Below are 17,327 nucleotides of genomic sequence, written 5' to 3' on the forward strand. Positions count from 1 at the left end.
GTGATATTAAAATCAATGAGAACAGATGAAGAGCGATCAGAGGAGTTGGAAATAGAGAAGGATAAGCGGAGAAAGAGATGGACTCGCGCTGAAGCAGCTTGTTGAGTCATGGCCATGGGACTCGCAGGTTGGTGCCCGCAAGGAATGTGCGTGTGTGTGCATGTGTGTGTGTGTGCGCGTAAAAGTGTGACAGATTGCTTTTGTGTCTGTGTGCTTACATCAAGTTGTGCATGTGAGAGTGTGTTTCTCTAAATCTGAACATCCATGTATACGTACATGTCTTTTTATGTGCTTATGTGTGTGTTTCTGTGTCAGAGTGAGGACTCGTACTGCAACAGTTCATACAGTAGGGGTCCGTCACGGTAGCGGATGCCCACGGCGGCCGGCGTTATGTACTGCAGGATGTTTATAGTCCTCCGCAGGCGCCTGTCTACGTAGTGGGCGTCCCACGCCGGGTAGCGTTTCCTGGGCATGTCGATCTTTATGAGCGGGCCCTCGGGCTTGGAGGTGATGGGCGCCGACCTCACCTGGAAGACGGGGAGACACGACTCGGCCACATCCTCTTCCGTCTCCGACTTGGTCATGTGTGCCGGGGTGGGCGGGGCGCTGGGCGGGGCCGACGGCGGGAGCGGGAGGCCCCAGAGCAGCTGGGCGCAGCAGGATGAGGCGGGGCTCGGCTGGAGGTGGGCGGTGGCCGGGTGCAGGAAGCCGTAGTACAGCAGCATGACCAGGACGCCGCCGGCGAACGTCAGGTAGACGCCGCACAGCGCTGGGACGGCGTAGGAGTCGGTCAGCACCGGGTCCCTGTAGGCGTACCTGCGGGATGGTGGCGACACAGGAGGTTCAAATCATGTGTCTGAACAAGGGCTGTCAAAGTTAACGCGACAGATTTACAGAGGTTGTAATGGGCTCCGTTTTCAAGCTAGAGTAAAGATACTGATATCATGTGAAACTACAAAACCTGATGAATCCATCGGTACCAACCATGTCATACTAGCTTGTAAGGAAGGAGGTTAAATAACGCTCCAAACTTACACTACATTTTGGCGAGGAAAAACTGCCATGGCATTTTCAAAGTGCCTTGACCTCTGACCTCAAGAAAATGAAATGCAAATGTTGGTGTGACTCACCACAGCCCGGTGAGGATGGTGTTCTCGGCCAACACCACGATGTAGTACGTCACCATCCTGTACCGCGTCCGTCCCTCCTTCACGTTAAACCAGCAGAAGATGTAGACGATGCCGACCACCATGTTGAACAGCACCTCCTCCCACTTGGACATGCAGAAGTCGGTGCCCCCGTGCACCACCCAGAAGGCCATGGCGCACCAGTGGACCACCACGAAGATGCCGAAGTAGATGTGGAAGAGGGAGGCGAAGAGGGCGAGCGAGAGGACGCGGGACGAGATGGTGAAGAGGCGCCAGAAGAGGTGCAGCAGCGCCCCGCGGTAGCTCATGCTGCGCTGGTCGTCGCGGGAGTCTCGCAGCAGCTTGTGGTAGGAGGCCAGAACCCAGGCGAGAGACAACAGCGAGCCCAGGGAGGAGATGCCTACAGAGGAGGGTGAATCAATCAGAACAAAGTGGAGGCTTCATGATTCGTGAAACAAAAAAGTACAATTATGAGTCAGTGGGGGTGTTATGTGTAACAATGTGAGCACATCCTTAAATAAGAAGCAGCCTGTGACACGACAGAAGCATTTGGTAATGACGCTTAATGGCATGAGTCTGAAATATAAAGTTATTTTTAATGTCCCAGCTGCTGTGTGCATCCACCCCCCTGTACTAGTCACATATTTGCATTGAAGGAGAAGGTGTCCCTAAACTCCAGAGTGATAGGGATGAATAACACCAGTGGGTGGCCGCCCAGATGATGCATTTCACGGATGAATAAAGAAGAGGAGGCTGATGGCTAGCACCTCCCCCGGACCGGACACCTTTTCTTTCTCGCACTACCTGAACAAAAAAAAAATCCAAGCGCAGCACCATCTGCAGCCACAAATTACTGAGCATGATGTGTGCAAATTGCTAATTACTGTTTGTGCAGCTGTTGATTTGTATGTGCTTTGTGGGCTACATGAAAACACGCCGTTATGTTTTTTGTAGATGTGGCAGGAAGTCGGTGGCGTTCATGTAGATGCGGTTTCCCTGGTTTCCACCTACACTGCAGCGTCTCGGCCCGGTTCTCCTGGATCATGATGCAGAGCTGCAGGACCAGCTGAGGCGCCGACTCCAGGAAGGTCTCCAGCAGCCGTAGCATGTTGACGTCTGCGTACTCGAACATCATGGCCCAGTACCAGCGCCGCTGGTGCTCCTTCTGCCGCCGCGACATGATGCCCAGGTACAGCGTCCTGATGTACCTGCCGAGGGGTCAGAGGTTAAATCGCTTATTAATAATAATACTTTTCTTTCTCACTAATTGTGTTCTGCCTGCTTGTAACTAAGACGTTCACTGATACTACTATTATCATTAATCCTTGATAAAATAATAATCTGATAATATAAATAAATAACATTCACAATAAAAAATAAAAGAATAAAAATCATATAAAAATAATATAAAAAAATTAAACTAAATAACTTTCAAAATAAAAATAAAAGAATAAAAATGATATACAAAAATAACATTAAGAAAATAAAAATAAATAAAACTCAGTAAAAATAAAAGAATAAAAATCATATAAAAATAACATAAAAAAATAAAAATAAATAACTTTCAAAGTAAAAATAAAAGAATAAAAATAAAATTAAAATTATAAATAAATAATATTCAAAATAAAAATAAAAGAATACAATTATATAAAAATAAAATTTAAAAAATCTACACTAGATATTCGAAAGAGAAACAGTGAGGATATCCCGTTCATGCCTCTACAGAGGACACCTGCACTTTATGAATTACAGCTAATGATCTTTCTATGGGAGCAATAACCCTAAATGATTTAACCATTCTTTTATCGATGGAGGCGCAGGGGAGTACCACGAGTGTATTATGGTCCTCTCGGTGGCAGTTAAACATGCAAATATGATTTTCTTGAGGGCTAACCTGGTGTGAAGTTACAAGTCAGATTATCAGATCGATTGTCAATTAATCGTTGCAGCTCTTTGCCAAACATTTGCTTTTCCTCATAATAGTTGAGAGTAACCTGAATATCTTTTGGTTTGGTATATTAGTTGGATAAAAAAAGCAATTTGAAGATGTTAAATGATAAATGATAGGGGCTATTTTCATTATTTACAGGAAAACAATCATTATTCATTAGTCAATGATGGAAATAGTCAATAGTTGAAGCCCAAATGGATCAGAGATGGATTAACAAACAATGAAATATCAGAAAGATCGTGTGAAAACAACACTCCAGTGACCTATAGCCCTGCTGAACGTGTACCATAATTATGTTTCATTACAGTCTGATCGTTGATAGAACCTCTTTATGAACAAACAGCGATGACAAGATCCATACTGTACATAGTGACTGGATTTCTAGATGTGGGAAACTACAGTACATGTGGGTGGGATGTAGGCAGTGATTTCAATTAAACTGCCTGAGGGCACTCACAGACTGTGTGTATATATATATATATATATATGTGTGTATGTGTGGGTGCATGTACGTATGTGTATGTGCGAATCTATGCAAATTCCCTGCCTGTGCGTTACTACTATACGGGTGTCATCGCGTGTGTGTATGCGCTCCTACATTATGCATGACTCTGCGTGTACGTCTATTACCGCCATCTGGATTGAAACATACCGAGCTTAATTCGCAAAACATAAATAATGCACCGTATATAGGAAAAATGCCGACATGTGCTTGTATGCACTCATATGTTGGACAGTCTGGCTTAATGCAGAAGAACGGGCACGAGGGCTGTCGATCGTGGGAGCGCTTCTGGCTAATTGATGATCTCGTGGCAGGAGGAGAGAACTCATCAAGACTTGGAAGACTTGGGTTTAGGAGCTCTCAAACTTGCCACAGATAGTCCTATCTCACTGATGGTTCCTATCTTTTGGAACGCCTCCCAACAAGCATATGGAGCTGCCCGTCTGCACACAGAGGACTCTCATGGCAACGTTCACCTTGCTTTCCTGATTGAAAGGTCAAGGGCGGCACCTATAAGGCACCACTCAATGCACAGGTTGGAGCGCAGCAGTGACTGGGGCTCAGATCAGACTCTTTTGTCTGGACCCGGGTTGCTGAAATCAGGAGACCTGGAGATACGTCCACTCGGAGGGAAACCCTGATGATCTGACACAGGGGGAAGTGACCTAGTAGAGCCAAATTGGTGGAACACCCTGACTTTTACTACACCCCAGCTTCGGCACCGCACTTTGGAGGACTATAGGACAAGAAATCGAGCCTGCAGGTGACATAGGAAGAGGAGCCACATCCATGTTTTCTGATCTAGGCAGCCCACAAACACTGACTGGGTTGTCTTATGTCACAGTTTGTGGGTTGGTTGACACTCCAGATACCCAGATGGATGTGAACAAGCACTGAAAAAGGGAGTTTTTCATGATTATTATGCCCCCTTTAAGCTCAGTCCATAGGGACATGGAGGGTCGCCGGTTCAAGTCCCCGCACGGACCAAGTAGGGCTGCACAATTATGGCCAAAATGATAATCTCAATTATTTATCACGATTATTCATAGACTGTAATGCACTTTCACGTTTAAACAAACAGAGCACTGCTTTACTCCCATGTTGTGCTACACACCTGCACGTCTTTGCATCAAAACAAGACTTAAAAGATAAGGTTCTTCTTCACCTGAATCCAGTAACAGAGAGCAGATTATCACCTAATTACCATGAAAACGTTGTTTGTCCTTGACTCAAGAACAATGAAGGATAAATAACCAGCATCATTTGTTTTGCTTTCTTTAAAAAAAAGATATCTGTAAACAGGAAGTCCCGGTATTTAGGTTCAGGTTAAGGATTACTGTGCAGCGTAGCAGGCGACCCTGACAACCACTTAATGCCTTAACATGGAGGGATGTGCTTTCAAACCATATGTGCCGAATACAGTAGATCTTCCACCCCTTCACTCTCACTCCTCCTCTCGCTCTCTTTTCTTTTCCCCTCCCCCCCGTTTACCCATTGTGTATGTGCAACCTCCTCCCCCATCCCTCCTTCTCCTACTCCACCTCTCCACAGCCTCTCCATCTCTAAGCGATCTGTCTCAATCAGGCCGTACCATTTCCTCAGCCACAAACATCCCCACTCCCTCCCCTTCTTCTCCTTCTTCCTCCTTCTCTCACTTCCTCCACGTTGGGAGAGTCCAATCTGCAGGGTTGAGGGGGTGATTACTGGGTGGGGTGCATGGAGGTAGATGAGGCGTTTGAGTGTGCATGTGATGGTTGATTTTTGAACCCTAAAACCACGGAGGGGTCGAAGTAGAGGAGCTGAGTCGCACAGCAGGGTGCAACCACGAACAAGTGCATCACTCTACTCTCCCTGGAGGCAAGTGGACACCATTAAGGAGTCTTCTTGGAGAGAGGGGTGGGTCTAACCACCCCTCTCTCTTACTATATACTACTGACAAACGCAGTATGCAGTGTACAGTACATACTGCATATTCCGTTCCTGAGTAGTATGCAGTATGCAACGGTTAAAGCAATGTATTTACAATCAATTGTGGAGCTTTTCAACTCCAAAAAAGGCAGATAAACACATGTTCCTGTTCATTTATAATGGACATTTGTGTTGTGATATTTAAACAAACTATCCGTCAACCAAGGCCTATGGAAAGGAGGCTGGGTCACAGGCGGACATAGGTCTTGGGGTTTGGGGTTTAACACATGCACAGTGTAACTAAAGCTGCGGTCGTGGCTCAATTTCGGCGATATGACACGTTGATGACGCGTAACCCAGCCTCCTTTCTATAGGCCTTGCCGTCAACAAGGAAATAAAAGCCTCTTGTCTACGAGACCGGTCTGTAGAGAGAGCTCAATCCAGCTCATAGCGGTCTGTGAGCGTGACCGCCCGGCTTGCTGGCGAGGTGAGGTAGCGACCCCAGCAGGCGCTATCTAGCTGTCACGACAGTTTGTGGAGCTTCTAAACTCTGCAAATGTTCGATTCGCCATCTTATATCGTAAAACTGTAAACATTCAAAATCTACGCTGTTGATTTCTCGCCTCAAAGTGAATTTAGTGATGAAATAGCTACGAAAAATGTATAAAAACGAGCAATTTTTGGCTGCTGTTGTTGTTGTAACCGTAGCCTGTAGCAGTCTAACGCTTTGCATTGTGGGATAAAGTAGGCAAGGTAGACTGGTCCGATGCATACTGGAGATTTTGCTGTTGTTCGCATACTGCATGCTACATTTTGGCCAAATCAGTACATACTACTAGTATAGTATGCAGTTTTCTAATACAGCCTATCCTTGCATAGAGGGCTAGGAGGCAAACTACTACTACTACTAACCCTACAACCACAGAGGGGCCGAAGCAGAGAGGAGTTGCTCAGCAGGGTGCAACAACGAACACGCACGCACATCACTCTACTCTCCCTGGAGGCAAGTGGAGAGAGAGAGAGGGAATGAGAGCATCCTTGCATGGAGGACTAGAAGGCACGCTAGCACACTCCTGCAACTACTACTACTACTACTTCTGTCAACGCTAAACACAAATATGTGAAATAAGCAGCACAGTTGCAATAGAAAGATGTGTGTGTAAGAGCAGAAAGGGTCCCTGTGTGTGTCTGTTTTTTTCCCGCCAGTGCTTTTATCACTACAATTATCACCTACCCTTGTCCAACTGTGTGTGTGTGTGTGAAACAGAGAGAGATTGAGAGAGAGAGAGAGTGAGGGGGAAATGTGTTGCCAGAAACGCAGATGCTTTCCCTCTTTGTACTCTCCATGCATGCTGACACTCATGGGAAGGGCCGTGACACCGTTTTTCCACTGGTCTCACACACACACACACATGCATGAGCCCACACCAAACGTGCACACACACAACTCAAAGTGATGGACGCCTGGCTGAGACGCTGTCCATGGTGCTGAAAATGCATTATAGTAGGCTTATTAGTGGATAGTTACAGCTATAAATTCTGCTCTTTTTGTACAGTATGAGTTGTTTTCATAACCCCCAAAAAAGAAAAGTTACACTCTGTGATAAAGTGGCATCACTTGTCTCTCTGGCTGTCTCTCCTAATAGTCTATCTGTCTGTCATCCCCAGATAGTAACTGGAGTGCTGGAGGGGGGTCACAGAGAGCATTTCCCTGTCCTCCTCCTCCTCTTCTTCATCCTCTCCTCCCTGTCAGAGTGAAGCAAGCTTTGCTTTTCTTCTAGCTTCATCGAGTAGACACGCCACTCACACGCTACCCATTACGCACATGAAGAGTGTGTGTGTGCCACTCTACCCATTACGCACATGAAGCGTGTGTGTGTGCCACTCTACCGATTACACATGAAGAGTGTGTGTGTGCCACTCTACCCATTACGCACATGAAGCGTGTGTGTGTGCCACTCTACCCATTACGCACATGAAGCGTGTGTGTGTGCCACTCTACCGATTACACATGAAGAGTGTGTGTGTGCCACTCTACCCATTACGCACATGAAGCGTGTGTGTGCCACTCTACCGATTACACATGAAGAGTGTGTGTGTGTGTGTGCCACTCTACTCATTATGCACATGTGCCACTCTACTCATTATGCACGTGTCACTCTACCCATTACGCATGAAGAGTGTGCCACTCTACCCATTACGCATGAAGAGTGTGCCACTCTACCCATTACGCACATGTGCCACTCTACCCATTACGCATGAAGAGAGTGTGTGTGCCACTCTACCCATTACGCATGAAGAGAGTGTGTGTGCCACTCTACCCATTACGCATGAAGAGAGTGTGTGTGCCACTCTACCCATTACGCATGAAGAGAGTGTGTGTGAGATGAAGGTTAGGATCATTGTTGTTTGTGCATCCCCTCTTACCTCCACACTTGCCCCAGCTGCAGGATGTGTATGATGGCCTGCCACAGCCAGATGGAGGCCAGCTGCAGGCGGTCCCTGCCGGGGTACAGACACCCCAGAGCCACTGCACCCCTCTTGGTCAGCCCCTCCACCTCCCCGAGCCCCCCTCCGGTGTAGTCCTGCACGAACCATCGGAAGCTCAGTATCTGCACCAGAACAGACGGGACCAGCACGAAGAAGAGAGTGAGGCCGAACCAGAGGTAGTCCTGCCTCTGGTAGTAGTCCAGCGCCAGGCACAGATCCGTGCCGACGTCCCAGAAGAAGACGAGGAGGGCGAGGATGATCCAGAGGCAGTCCAGCCACAGCTGCTCCCGGGGCGGGCAGTGAGTCTCCCGGATACCGAGACCTCCTCCTGGTCCGGTGGGCTGGGACAGGGATCCGAGGCAGGCGGAGCGGCAGCCCCAGTAGCAGGCGGAGGAGCGGCAGCACTGACAGATGTGGATGGCTGCAGAATCCAGCGGTTCCTCTGCGTCGACGTCGTACAGCTGTGCAAACCCTCCACCTCCTCCTCCGTAGCTGCCGTATCCAGCTTTGCAGCCGTCCGACTGTGCAGCCATGTCTCCCTTCCTGCAGCCCTCCTGCGAAACGCACGACAACCGCACCGTGCCACGTCACTTCCCAGATACCTGCTGCTGCTGTCCCCTTGCTGCTGCTGTGTCTCTTGTGTCGCCATCAGAGCGACGGCACCGGCTGCTCTCCTTCTTCTCCTCCTTCTCCTCCGGTTCCCGTTCTGGTCCAGCAGCTGCAGCCCTGCATCATCCCGGCAATGCACCGCGCGCGGTCATCTAGGGCGACGGGATGCTATGACGTAATGCATCTCCTCCTTGCTGTTCTTTAAGACGTGTGTGTGTGTGTGTGTGTGTGTGGGCGTGCACCATGCACCATGCACCTTGCACCGGACTCTCAAACTATTCCTGCAAAGAGAACCGGGAGGACCACCGACTCATCCCTCTCTTCGTGCCCGCTCTCCAGCTGCAGGTATCCGGCGTCCGCTGCAGCCTCTATCCGCTCCTCTCCGCAGCTCCAGCTCCTCTCTGCAGCTCCAGCTCTCTCTCTCTCTGCAGCTCCTCTGCTTCCCCACTCCTCACTTTCCCCTCTCTCCTCTCACTCCGCCCTCTACTGGAGAACAACCTCAACATCTGCACGCGGGCATGCGCACGCGCACGTGCATTCATATATATATATAAGGGGTCTTGCAATATACCCTGTATAGGAGGAGCAGGGTGATGGTTTTTCCAATGCTCCTATAAGAGGGAGGAAAAATGAGATTCCCACCGTCTGACATCCATCCCTCCATCATTCCCTCCAGTGGGCTGACTCAACATCTGCATGTGGGCATGCACACGTGCATTCATATGTATATATATATAAGGGGTCTTGCAATATACCTTGTATATAGGAGGAGCAGGGTGATGGTTTTCAACTGCTCCTATAAGACAGGGAGGAAAAATGAGATTCCCACCATCTGACATTCACCTCTCCATCATTCCCTCCAGTGGGCTGACTGCCATGTAGCTCTGCCAGCCTAATCATCCATAACATATGTGTGTGTTGCAGTGTGTGTGTGATCTCTGCTAGGGAGATGGAGAGGGGAGGATTTATAGGAATGGGAGAAACTGGGATGGACACTGTAAGGGAGTTAGAAAGCAGACTAGAGAGAGAGAGAGAGAGAGAGAGGGATGGATTTAGGAATTAGAGGAGGGATGTGAGAAAAGATGATTCAGGCTGCTGTAAGGGATGAAAAGATTGTCAGGGAAGAAAAGGGTGTGTCAGAGACAGAAGAGGGGAAAAAGACTCTTTTTTTGGAGGGATGAGTCACAAAGAGACGAGGAGATAGTGTAGGAGTCGGGGGAAGGAAATGAGTAAATAAGGTGGATGATGAAGGTCAGCAGGAGGAGGAGGAAAAATGAAAGAGTGATGCATTCAAAGGTTGGAGGAGGGATGGAGCAGAATGTAGAAAGAGATGTTTTTATCATATAGAAGTATTCTGCCATTCAGTGACTCCTCTTATAAAAAAATGCAATCAGACATGTCGTGGAAATTGAAGTGCAAACACGTGCAGAAATATGCAAGCACGCGCTGCATATCTCCATCAGCACACGCTCTCGGAAGCACGTTTCTTTTTTTTCCCTTGCAAAGCACTTGCACTTTCTCTCCCTTCTCTGTCCACTGGAGATTAGCCTCCCCTGTTGTCATGACGACCGTGGCCGTGCGTGGCTGAAGGACAGGGGAGAGGGAGTCGATGGTTGTGTATGAGCAAAGAGACAATGAGTGACATCAACACTGGAGTTATTCAGCTACAGCTCATAGTGTGGGTCTTTAACCCCCCACTGACACTTGGACTTAAGGCTAATTACACCAAATCCAAATAGATTCAAACTTTTCTCCTGTTTTGTTGCACAAATAAAGCTCTTGCTAAACAGTATTGGAAGGAAAACCTATGAATTAATACAAATAATGAACAATTATGGCATTTATTTATGAGCTAATATTCATTATAAGCCAAAATCAGAACTACGCAGATTTAGCGCCTGTCTCTTTAAGAACCCCCTCCCAAAAAGCACAGTCTTCTCTGATTGGACTGCCGTTTTAAAGTCTTGAGTTCGGCATTTTGGCCATCGCCATCTTGGTATTTGGTCGTCGTCATCTTTGTTTTCGGTCATCACCATCTTGGTTTTTGGCCGTCGTCATCTTGGTTTTTGGTTGTCGCTATCTTGGTATTTGGCCGTCGTCATCTTGGTTTTTGGTCATCACCATCTTGGTTTTTGGCCATCGCCATCTTGGTATTTGGTCGTCGTCATCTTGGTTTTTGGTCATCATCGTCTTGGTTTTTGGCCATCGCCATCTTGGTATTTGGTCATCGTCATCTTGGTTTTTGGTCATCACCATCTTGGTTTTTAGCCGTCACCATCTTGGTTTTTGGCCGTTGTCATCTTGGTTTTTGGCCATCGCCATCTTGGTATTTGGTCGTCGTCATCTTGGTTTTTGGTCATCGTCATCTTGGTTTTTGGCCGTCACCATCTTGGTTTTTGGTCGTCGTCATCTTGGTATTTGGTCGTCGTCATCTTGGTATTTGGTCATCGTCATCTTGGTTTTTGGTCGTCGTCATCTTGGTATTTGGTCGTCGTCATCTTGGTATTTGGTCATCGTCATCTTGGTTTTTGGTCGTCGTCATCTTGGTATTTGGTCGTCGTCATCTTGGTATTTGGTCATCGTCATCTTGGTTTTTGGCCGTTGTCATCTTGGTTTTTGGCCATCGCCATCTTGGTATTTGGTCATCGTCATCTTGGTTTTTGGTCGTTGTCATCTTGGTTTTTGGCCATCGCCATCTTGGTATTTGGTCATCGTCATCTTGGTTTTTGGTCGTCGTCATCTTGGTTTTTGGTCATCACCATCTTGGTTTTTAGCCGTCACCATCTTGGTTTTTGGCCGTTGTCATCTTGGTTTTTGGCCATCGCCATCTTGGTTTTTAGCCGTTGCATCTTGGTATTTGGCCGTCGTCATCTTGGTTTTTGGTCATCACCATCTTGGTTTCTGGCCGTCGGCATCTTGGTTTTTGTCCGTCGGCATCTTGGTATTTGGCTGTCAACATCTTGTTTTTTTGCAATCATAAGTGACACAAGAGGGTGGAGCTAAGTACAACCAAATGCTGAATAAGACATTTCTAGGCGACCAAAGAGGATTTAATTAATTTTCATGAATTAGCAAAAACGCTGCAGGACTTGAGATCAAATGCTTCCTGTGTGCTGATGATTTGGTCGTGCTGTTCAAGACAAAAATAGGCAGCAGCTCAGCAGTAAACCTCAAAAGATGGGACAATGATCTTGTTCTGAGATGATTGGAATCAGGGAGGCACAGAATGAGAGTTATAATCTGGCTGTGAATGACTGCGAGGACAGAGCGAGATAAGAACACCACGGATATGCGGAAATGTGCACATGTAGAGCTTTGTAAGGGCTTTCAGTTTGTTAACAAACCCTGCTGCATCCTGCTCCAGCTTTTCATCAATCAGAGACAAATTAGGAGAGAGGAAGCACTAACAATGAAAAACAAATACAACCAAAACACAAGGTTAACTGGAGCTTTCTTTGGCTCCCAGTAGAGATCCCACAGTTGAAGATAATGTGAGCTCAGTAGGGAGGATAACTGGAGAGGACACTGACTAATCCTGACAGCTAAATAGAGTCTGGGAAAGGCATTCAGGTCCAGTAGTAATTCCACTATGGGAAATGTGTTTACAAAAGTAATTTTCCCTCCATGTTTTTCTTTTCTTCATTATTTTTGCAGATTGCAAACATATGGCTGCCTCTTCTCTCCCTGAAGCCTGAAGAATAGATGATAAAACCTTCTATTGGGTGTAGTAGGCCCCTATTGACCCACATCTATGGTGCGTATAGCGACTGATAATGCCTATTTAATAGCCTGACAACAGTCTAATCGGCTGTGAACCCGATTCAACTGTTACCAGCTCATTAAATGTGCGTTATCTTCCACGACGGCTTTCTCTCTTGGTTTTTGGCCGTCGTCATCTTGGTTTTTGGTCATCACCATCTTGGTATTTGGCCGTTGCCATCTTGGTTTTTGGTTGTCGCCAACTTGGTATTTGGCCGTCACAATCTTGGTTTTTGGTCGTCACCATCTTTGTTTTTGGTCGTCACCATCTTGGTTTCTGGCCTTCGCCATCTTTTGTCGTTTCACACTATCTCTACTACAGCGCCTGACTTCCGCTTTTACTCCTGTTATAGTTACTACGGCCGCTAGAGATCACTGTCGTCTTCTTTTATTCCTTCTTTCGGTGGTCAACCATGTGAATCAATGATAAAACCCCACAAGTAGGTGTAGCAGGCCCCTACTGACCCATATCTATGAGGCTTATAACCACTGATAATGCCCATTTAATAGCCTGATAACAGTCTAACCTGCTGGTACAGCAAGGCTATTTTTCTGCTGCAAACATACATTGCATCTGCCTCTTCACCATCTGTTTGTGACCGTTTATTTGGTCTTATATGTATCTTACTGATATTGGTTGATCATTTATCTTTAAAATCCTTTATGACACTTCTGTATCGCTTCACCCTCGCTTTGACTAAGTTACCACACAGCCCTACGCACAGCTCTGGTGTTGGACTGACTCAGACAGGTTAACACCAAACTGTGCTTCAGATGTCTGATATTAATAATCAGCGTGAGCCAGTAATGAGTAATACACATGCATCACAGTTTCAGACCTTTACAGCGTACATGAAATTCATTTTACGTGTTAAAAAAGAGAGAGTGGAAGACAGGAGTGTGAGGAGAAATAATATTAGTCTTTTCTTTGTTGAGGGAATGAGAAAAATGTCCCCGCCGCTGTGTCACTGACAGCAATTAGCCGCCTTGTTATGACAGACAGTAGTGGGAGTTTGGAGGAGTGAGGCACGCTGCAGCAAACAGTTTGACTGGGAAAGCGACGAAATGTATTAGACGCCACAATCTGCTGGGGTGTAAATATTTTCTCACTGCCGAGAATCAGTTGGATCCTTTGTACACTCTACAATAAATGTTTGTTTGAGAATGACGGAGCAATATTTCACTCTTGTTTCCCATAAAATAGTTGCAAGAATGACTCCGGCATGTGTTGGTGTTGGTGTGCGGCAGAGAGACACATACTTCCTTTCACTCCTCGGTCTCAAAGGTCCTTAAGTGAACTTTGTCACTACAGATAGAGCCGAGCACTTTCGTGGTTTTCATTTCAAATCCCCGTCACTGACAAAAAGGAAACGGGCCACACAGAGGGACGTTTGTTGTGACAAACTGCTTTTGACAGAAAAGGACAGACTCATGCACGATGGCGGGATCAGACTGGACTTGCAGTCTCTCAGCTATGCGTGAATGGGAGGTAAGTTTTAGGAATAGTTTGGCATTTTTTCAATCTTCTTATCTAATGCTCAGCAAGAAAGCAAAAAAATATATGGCCCAAAAATGAAATCAACTGCTGAGAAAGAAAGTATTTTAATATGTAGTTTCAATTTAATTTAATTTAATTTAATTTATTTTAATTTATTTTAATTTAATTTAATTTAATTTAATTTAATTTAATTTAATTTAATATAATTTAATTTAATTTAATTTAATTTAATTTAATTTAATTTAATTTAATTATCTTTGGATTGGCTGGTAGGACAGAGTGTTTGAATGCAGCACATGCATTGAATTATTCTTAAAATTTATATTTTATGTTCCTCAGTCCGCAGATTATGAGCCGTCACTTCCTGTTTCAGAGAAGTCCAACCCCCTGACGCGTGACATCGACCGGGCTTCAGCCAATAGTATTGTGAGGATGTTACAGGCCTGTGACGCCCAGATGTTTCAGGAAGAGACAGGAGCCACCTACCAGGTATACAGGTGTTTCATAAACAATGAGTAGCTTATGACAAAACTTTATTCTGAATTTTTGTTTTTTATGTCCTTTTTAGAGGCTTTTGAGTGAACAAGTGGTGGAGACATTGATGGAGGTTGCTCAGAAGGTGGAGCTCATTCTCAAGGTATCTTCTCTCTGTCTGTCTGTCTGTATATCTGTTGGTCAGTCATGTATGTTGTTAAAGTCTTCTGTTTCTTTAACAGGATCCTCAGGACAGCCTGGTTGTACTGAGTGGTTGTGGGACTTCTGGTCGACTGGCTTTCCTCATCTCGGTAAAAGCTGTTCTCAAATGTGATTTAGCAAACTGCACACCAGGAATACAGGAAACAAACAAAGTGATAAAGCAATACAGAGCAAGCCAGACCATGCCAGTAATATTAGCTTAATGACACTTAATGAAATCATTTGATCAAATCTAATTTGTTTTTTGGAAGAAACATCCTGTGTTGTGTTTGTGTGTTTTGTTAGTCAGCTTTCAACAGAGCGCTGAGGGAGCTCAACCAGAGTTCAGTTTATTCCTACATCATAGCAGGAGGAGACAGGTATGTTGAGGTTTATACATAACCATCATTACATTGTGAAACACTGTATTTATATTGACATGTTTTAGCTAATGTTAGGTGTGTTTTATGGCTAATGAATTCAGCTTTTCATCAGCTTTATATATGTTTATAAATCAAATAATCTTCCTCAGAGCGCTGCTATCCTCCCAAGAAGCTCCTGAAGATGACCCCAAACAGGGCATGCTCAGTCTGAAGAAGGTCAGGGACACAGACAGAGTATAAATGTGGTACTTTTTTTTGTGCAGAACTCTAACATTTGACCAATGCATGTTTTTGCCGTCCTGCAGGTCTGTGAGGGAAAGAAGCGTGTCTTGTTCATCGGCATTTCCTGTGGATTATCTGTAAGTCACTGACTGTAATTGGCCAGAATCTGAATTGTGTTGGACAGGAAGTTTGCAAACTTTCAGCTAACTTACGCTAGTTTGTGTGCATGTGATTTCTTGCTGCGTAGGCTCCATTTGTTGCAGGTCAGCTGGACTTCTGCCTGCAGCACCCTGAGGTCTTCACTCCTGTACTGGTTGGCTTCAATCCTACACATCAGGCCAGGTGTGTTTCACTCTTATTCCATTAATATTTCAAGAAAATAATGGAAAATTAGGGGTAATTTTGTATGAAATGTCCACTTTGTGTCAGGGATGAGTCCATTCCAGGCTGCACGTTCACTTTTCGCAGTGTGGCGCTAAAGATGCAGGAGCTCGCCAAAAGCCAAAAGGCCTTCCTCATCAACCCAGCAGTCGGGGTAAGTACTTCTACTCTCGTTTGACTCAAGAGAGCAGCGTGTCTGTACTTTGTCCAGTGACTCTGTGTTTGAATGTGTTCAGCCAGAAGCTATCAGCGGCTCCTCCAGGATGAAAGGAGGCAGCGCCACTAAGATTATCCTGGAGGTCGTCCTGTCGGCTGCTCATGCCTCCACCTTCACAAACACACCCATCACTTACAAGTAAGCAGAACACTGAAGAGCTTGCTAAGTGAGCTGCATCTGCAGTTTCATATATATAATATATATATATATAAATATATATTGGTGTACTTGATGTACTTATTCAAACATCTGGCTCTAATATTATAACAAAACACTATTGGTCATCTAGTCTCCAACTCGGCTCCCAAAGGTGCAACACGCAGCTTCCTAAGTGCTTCTCTGTGTCGACAGCCGATACTCTCTAACAGCCACCTGACAAACCTGCATGAAGCCTCCTGGACATGCTTTTCACATTAGTAGTGACATTTAGGAATGTCAGCGCAGTACAGTCACATGTATCAGACATACACGCCATTAGTGATAATGTTAAAGGGATAGTTCAGGTGTTTTTGAAGTGGGGTTGTATGAGGTACTTATCCATAGTCAGTGTATTATCTACAGTAGATGACGGTCGGCACGCCTCCAGTTTGGAGAAACAGACAGGAGTACCAGCACGGGAGCAAAGTAATGTACTGCTGTGGATGGGGGCAGCAGCAAAATGTATTTTAGACACCTAAAAGAATCAATATCAGTTTAAGTGTACTCTAAATTTAGAATACTTTACTTGCCATGAGACAGCTATACAGTCTATATTTACGACTGGGAACTGAAGCCCTTAAATATGCTCTCGCCAAAGCCACTAGACTCCATTGACAAAAGCAGTAATTTTCAACACGTTCTCATCCGAACTCGTCACATACCACCCCTTGGCGTCATTTTATTTTTGGCATCGAAACCACTATAGTTAGGTTTAGGGAAGAACTACATGGTTGGGCACAAAACTACTATGTCTGTACAGTGAAAATGACACTGAACCTTGTGAATGAGGGACACGAACGAACAGCTGATTGTAACGTGACGCATGGGACAACAACAACGGTCTCCTGGATGACCCCTCCCGCCCGCCACGTGTGTGTCTTTTCGCTCTTTAAACTACGTCACCACGTTACTGTTGCCGCGGATAAGTTTACATTGTAGTAAGGAACGCTTTTCATTCATTTCATGCTAAACCAAAGCTAATATGTCTATAATGCATTTTCATTGTGCATTGCTGACCTCTAGAGGTCATTGTTGGTGTACATGCAAGGACATTTAATGGAAATAAATTAACATTTTATGTAGTTTATAACATGCACATTTGAATACCGTCATGACTATTTGTCTAAACACCTGAATGTGTAGCAGATGTCTCTAAAGTGTGTTTCTTTCCAACAGGGGCATTCTGCAGCACATGAGAGCGTACAAGAAAACTCTGGATATCACTTACGCTCAGACGGAGGGGATAAGCGCTCTGTTGGAAGCAGCTGGACAGAGGTGGAACATCCTGTTTTACACCTGTCACTGTAACCTTGAGTTTTAGATAACAAGGCAAACAGAGCAGCATCCTGGCTCATCAAACATTGAAATAAAAATGACTAAAAAGAC

The 17,327-nt window shown here is 45.6% G+C and overlaps 2 protein-coding genes across 5 annotated transcripts in view; one reads left to right on the forward strand and one right to left on the reverse strand.

Annotated features, from left to right (window-relative positions):
* Positions 1-17,327, forward strand: part of gckr (glucokinase (hexokinase 4) regulator) — a 22,486-nt gene continuing 5,159 nt past the window's right edge. For 2 of the 4 annotated variants that reach the window (XM_037761704.1, XM_037761703.1), the window contains exons 1-11: positions 12,593-13,856; positions 14,205-14,354; positions 14,434-14,502; positions 14,582-14,650; positions 14,847-14,920; positions 15,073-15,139; positions 15,229-15,282; positions 15,393-15,487; positions 15,575-15,680; positions 15,763-15,881; positions 17,118-17,216. In XM_037761704.1, coding sequence (XP_037617632.1) covers positions 13,806-13,856; positions 14,205-14,354; positions 14,434-14,502; positions 14,582-14,650; positions 14,847-14,920; positions 15,073-15,139; positions 15,229-15,282; positions 15,393-15,487; positions 15,575-15,680; positions 15,763-15,881; positions 17,118-17,216 — 953 coding nt within the window. In that variant the 5' untranslated portion in view covers positions 12,593-13,805. Of the gene's footprint in view, positions 128-2,111; positions 2,338-12,592; positions 13,857-14,204; positions 14,355-14,433; positions 14,503-14,581; positions 14,651-14,846; positions 14,921-15,072; positions 15,140-15,228; positions 15,283-15,392; positions 15,488-15,574; positions 15,681-15,762; positions 15,882-17,117; positions 17,217-17,327 lie in introns of those variants that run through there. The other 2 variants (XM_037761705.1, XM_037761706.1) reach the window with 2 other exon arrangements.
* LOC119483521 (XK-related protein 6) lies at positions 122-10,532 on the reverse strand. The gene is made up of 4 exons (XM_037761708.1): positions 7,937-10,532; positions 2,160-2,356; positions 1,131-1,548; positions 122-816 (listed from the first exon to the last, which is right to left on the reverse strand). The coding sequence occupies exons 1-4, from the start codon at positions 8,530-8,532 to the stop codon at positions 312-314; spliced, it is 1,716 nt and encodes a 571-aa protein (XP_037617636.1). The 5' UTR covers positions 8,533-10,532; the 3' UTR covers positions 122-311.

The sequence above is a fragment of the Sebastes umbrosus genome, chromosome 24 (genome assembly GCF_015220745.1).
Source record: "Sebastes umbrosus isolate fSebUmb1 chromosome 24, fSebUmb1.pri, whole genome shotgun sequence".
Taxonomy (NCBI): domain Eukaryota; kingdom Metazoa; phylum Chordata; class Actinopteri; order Perciformes; family Sebastidae; genus Sebastes; species Sebastes umbrosus.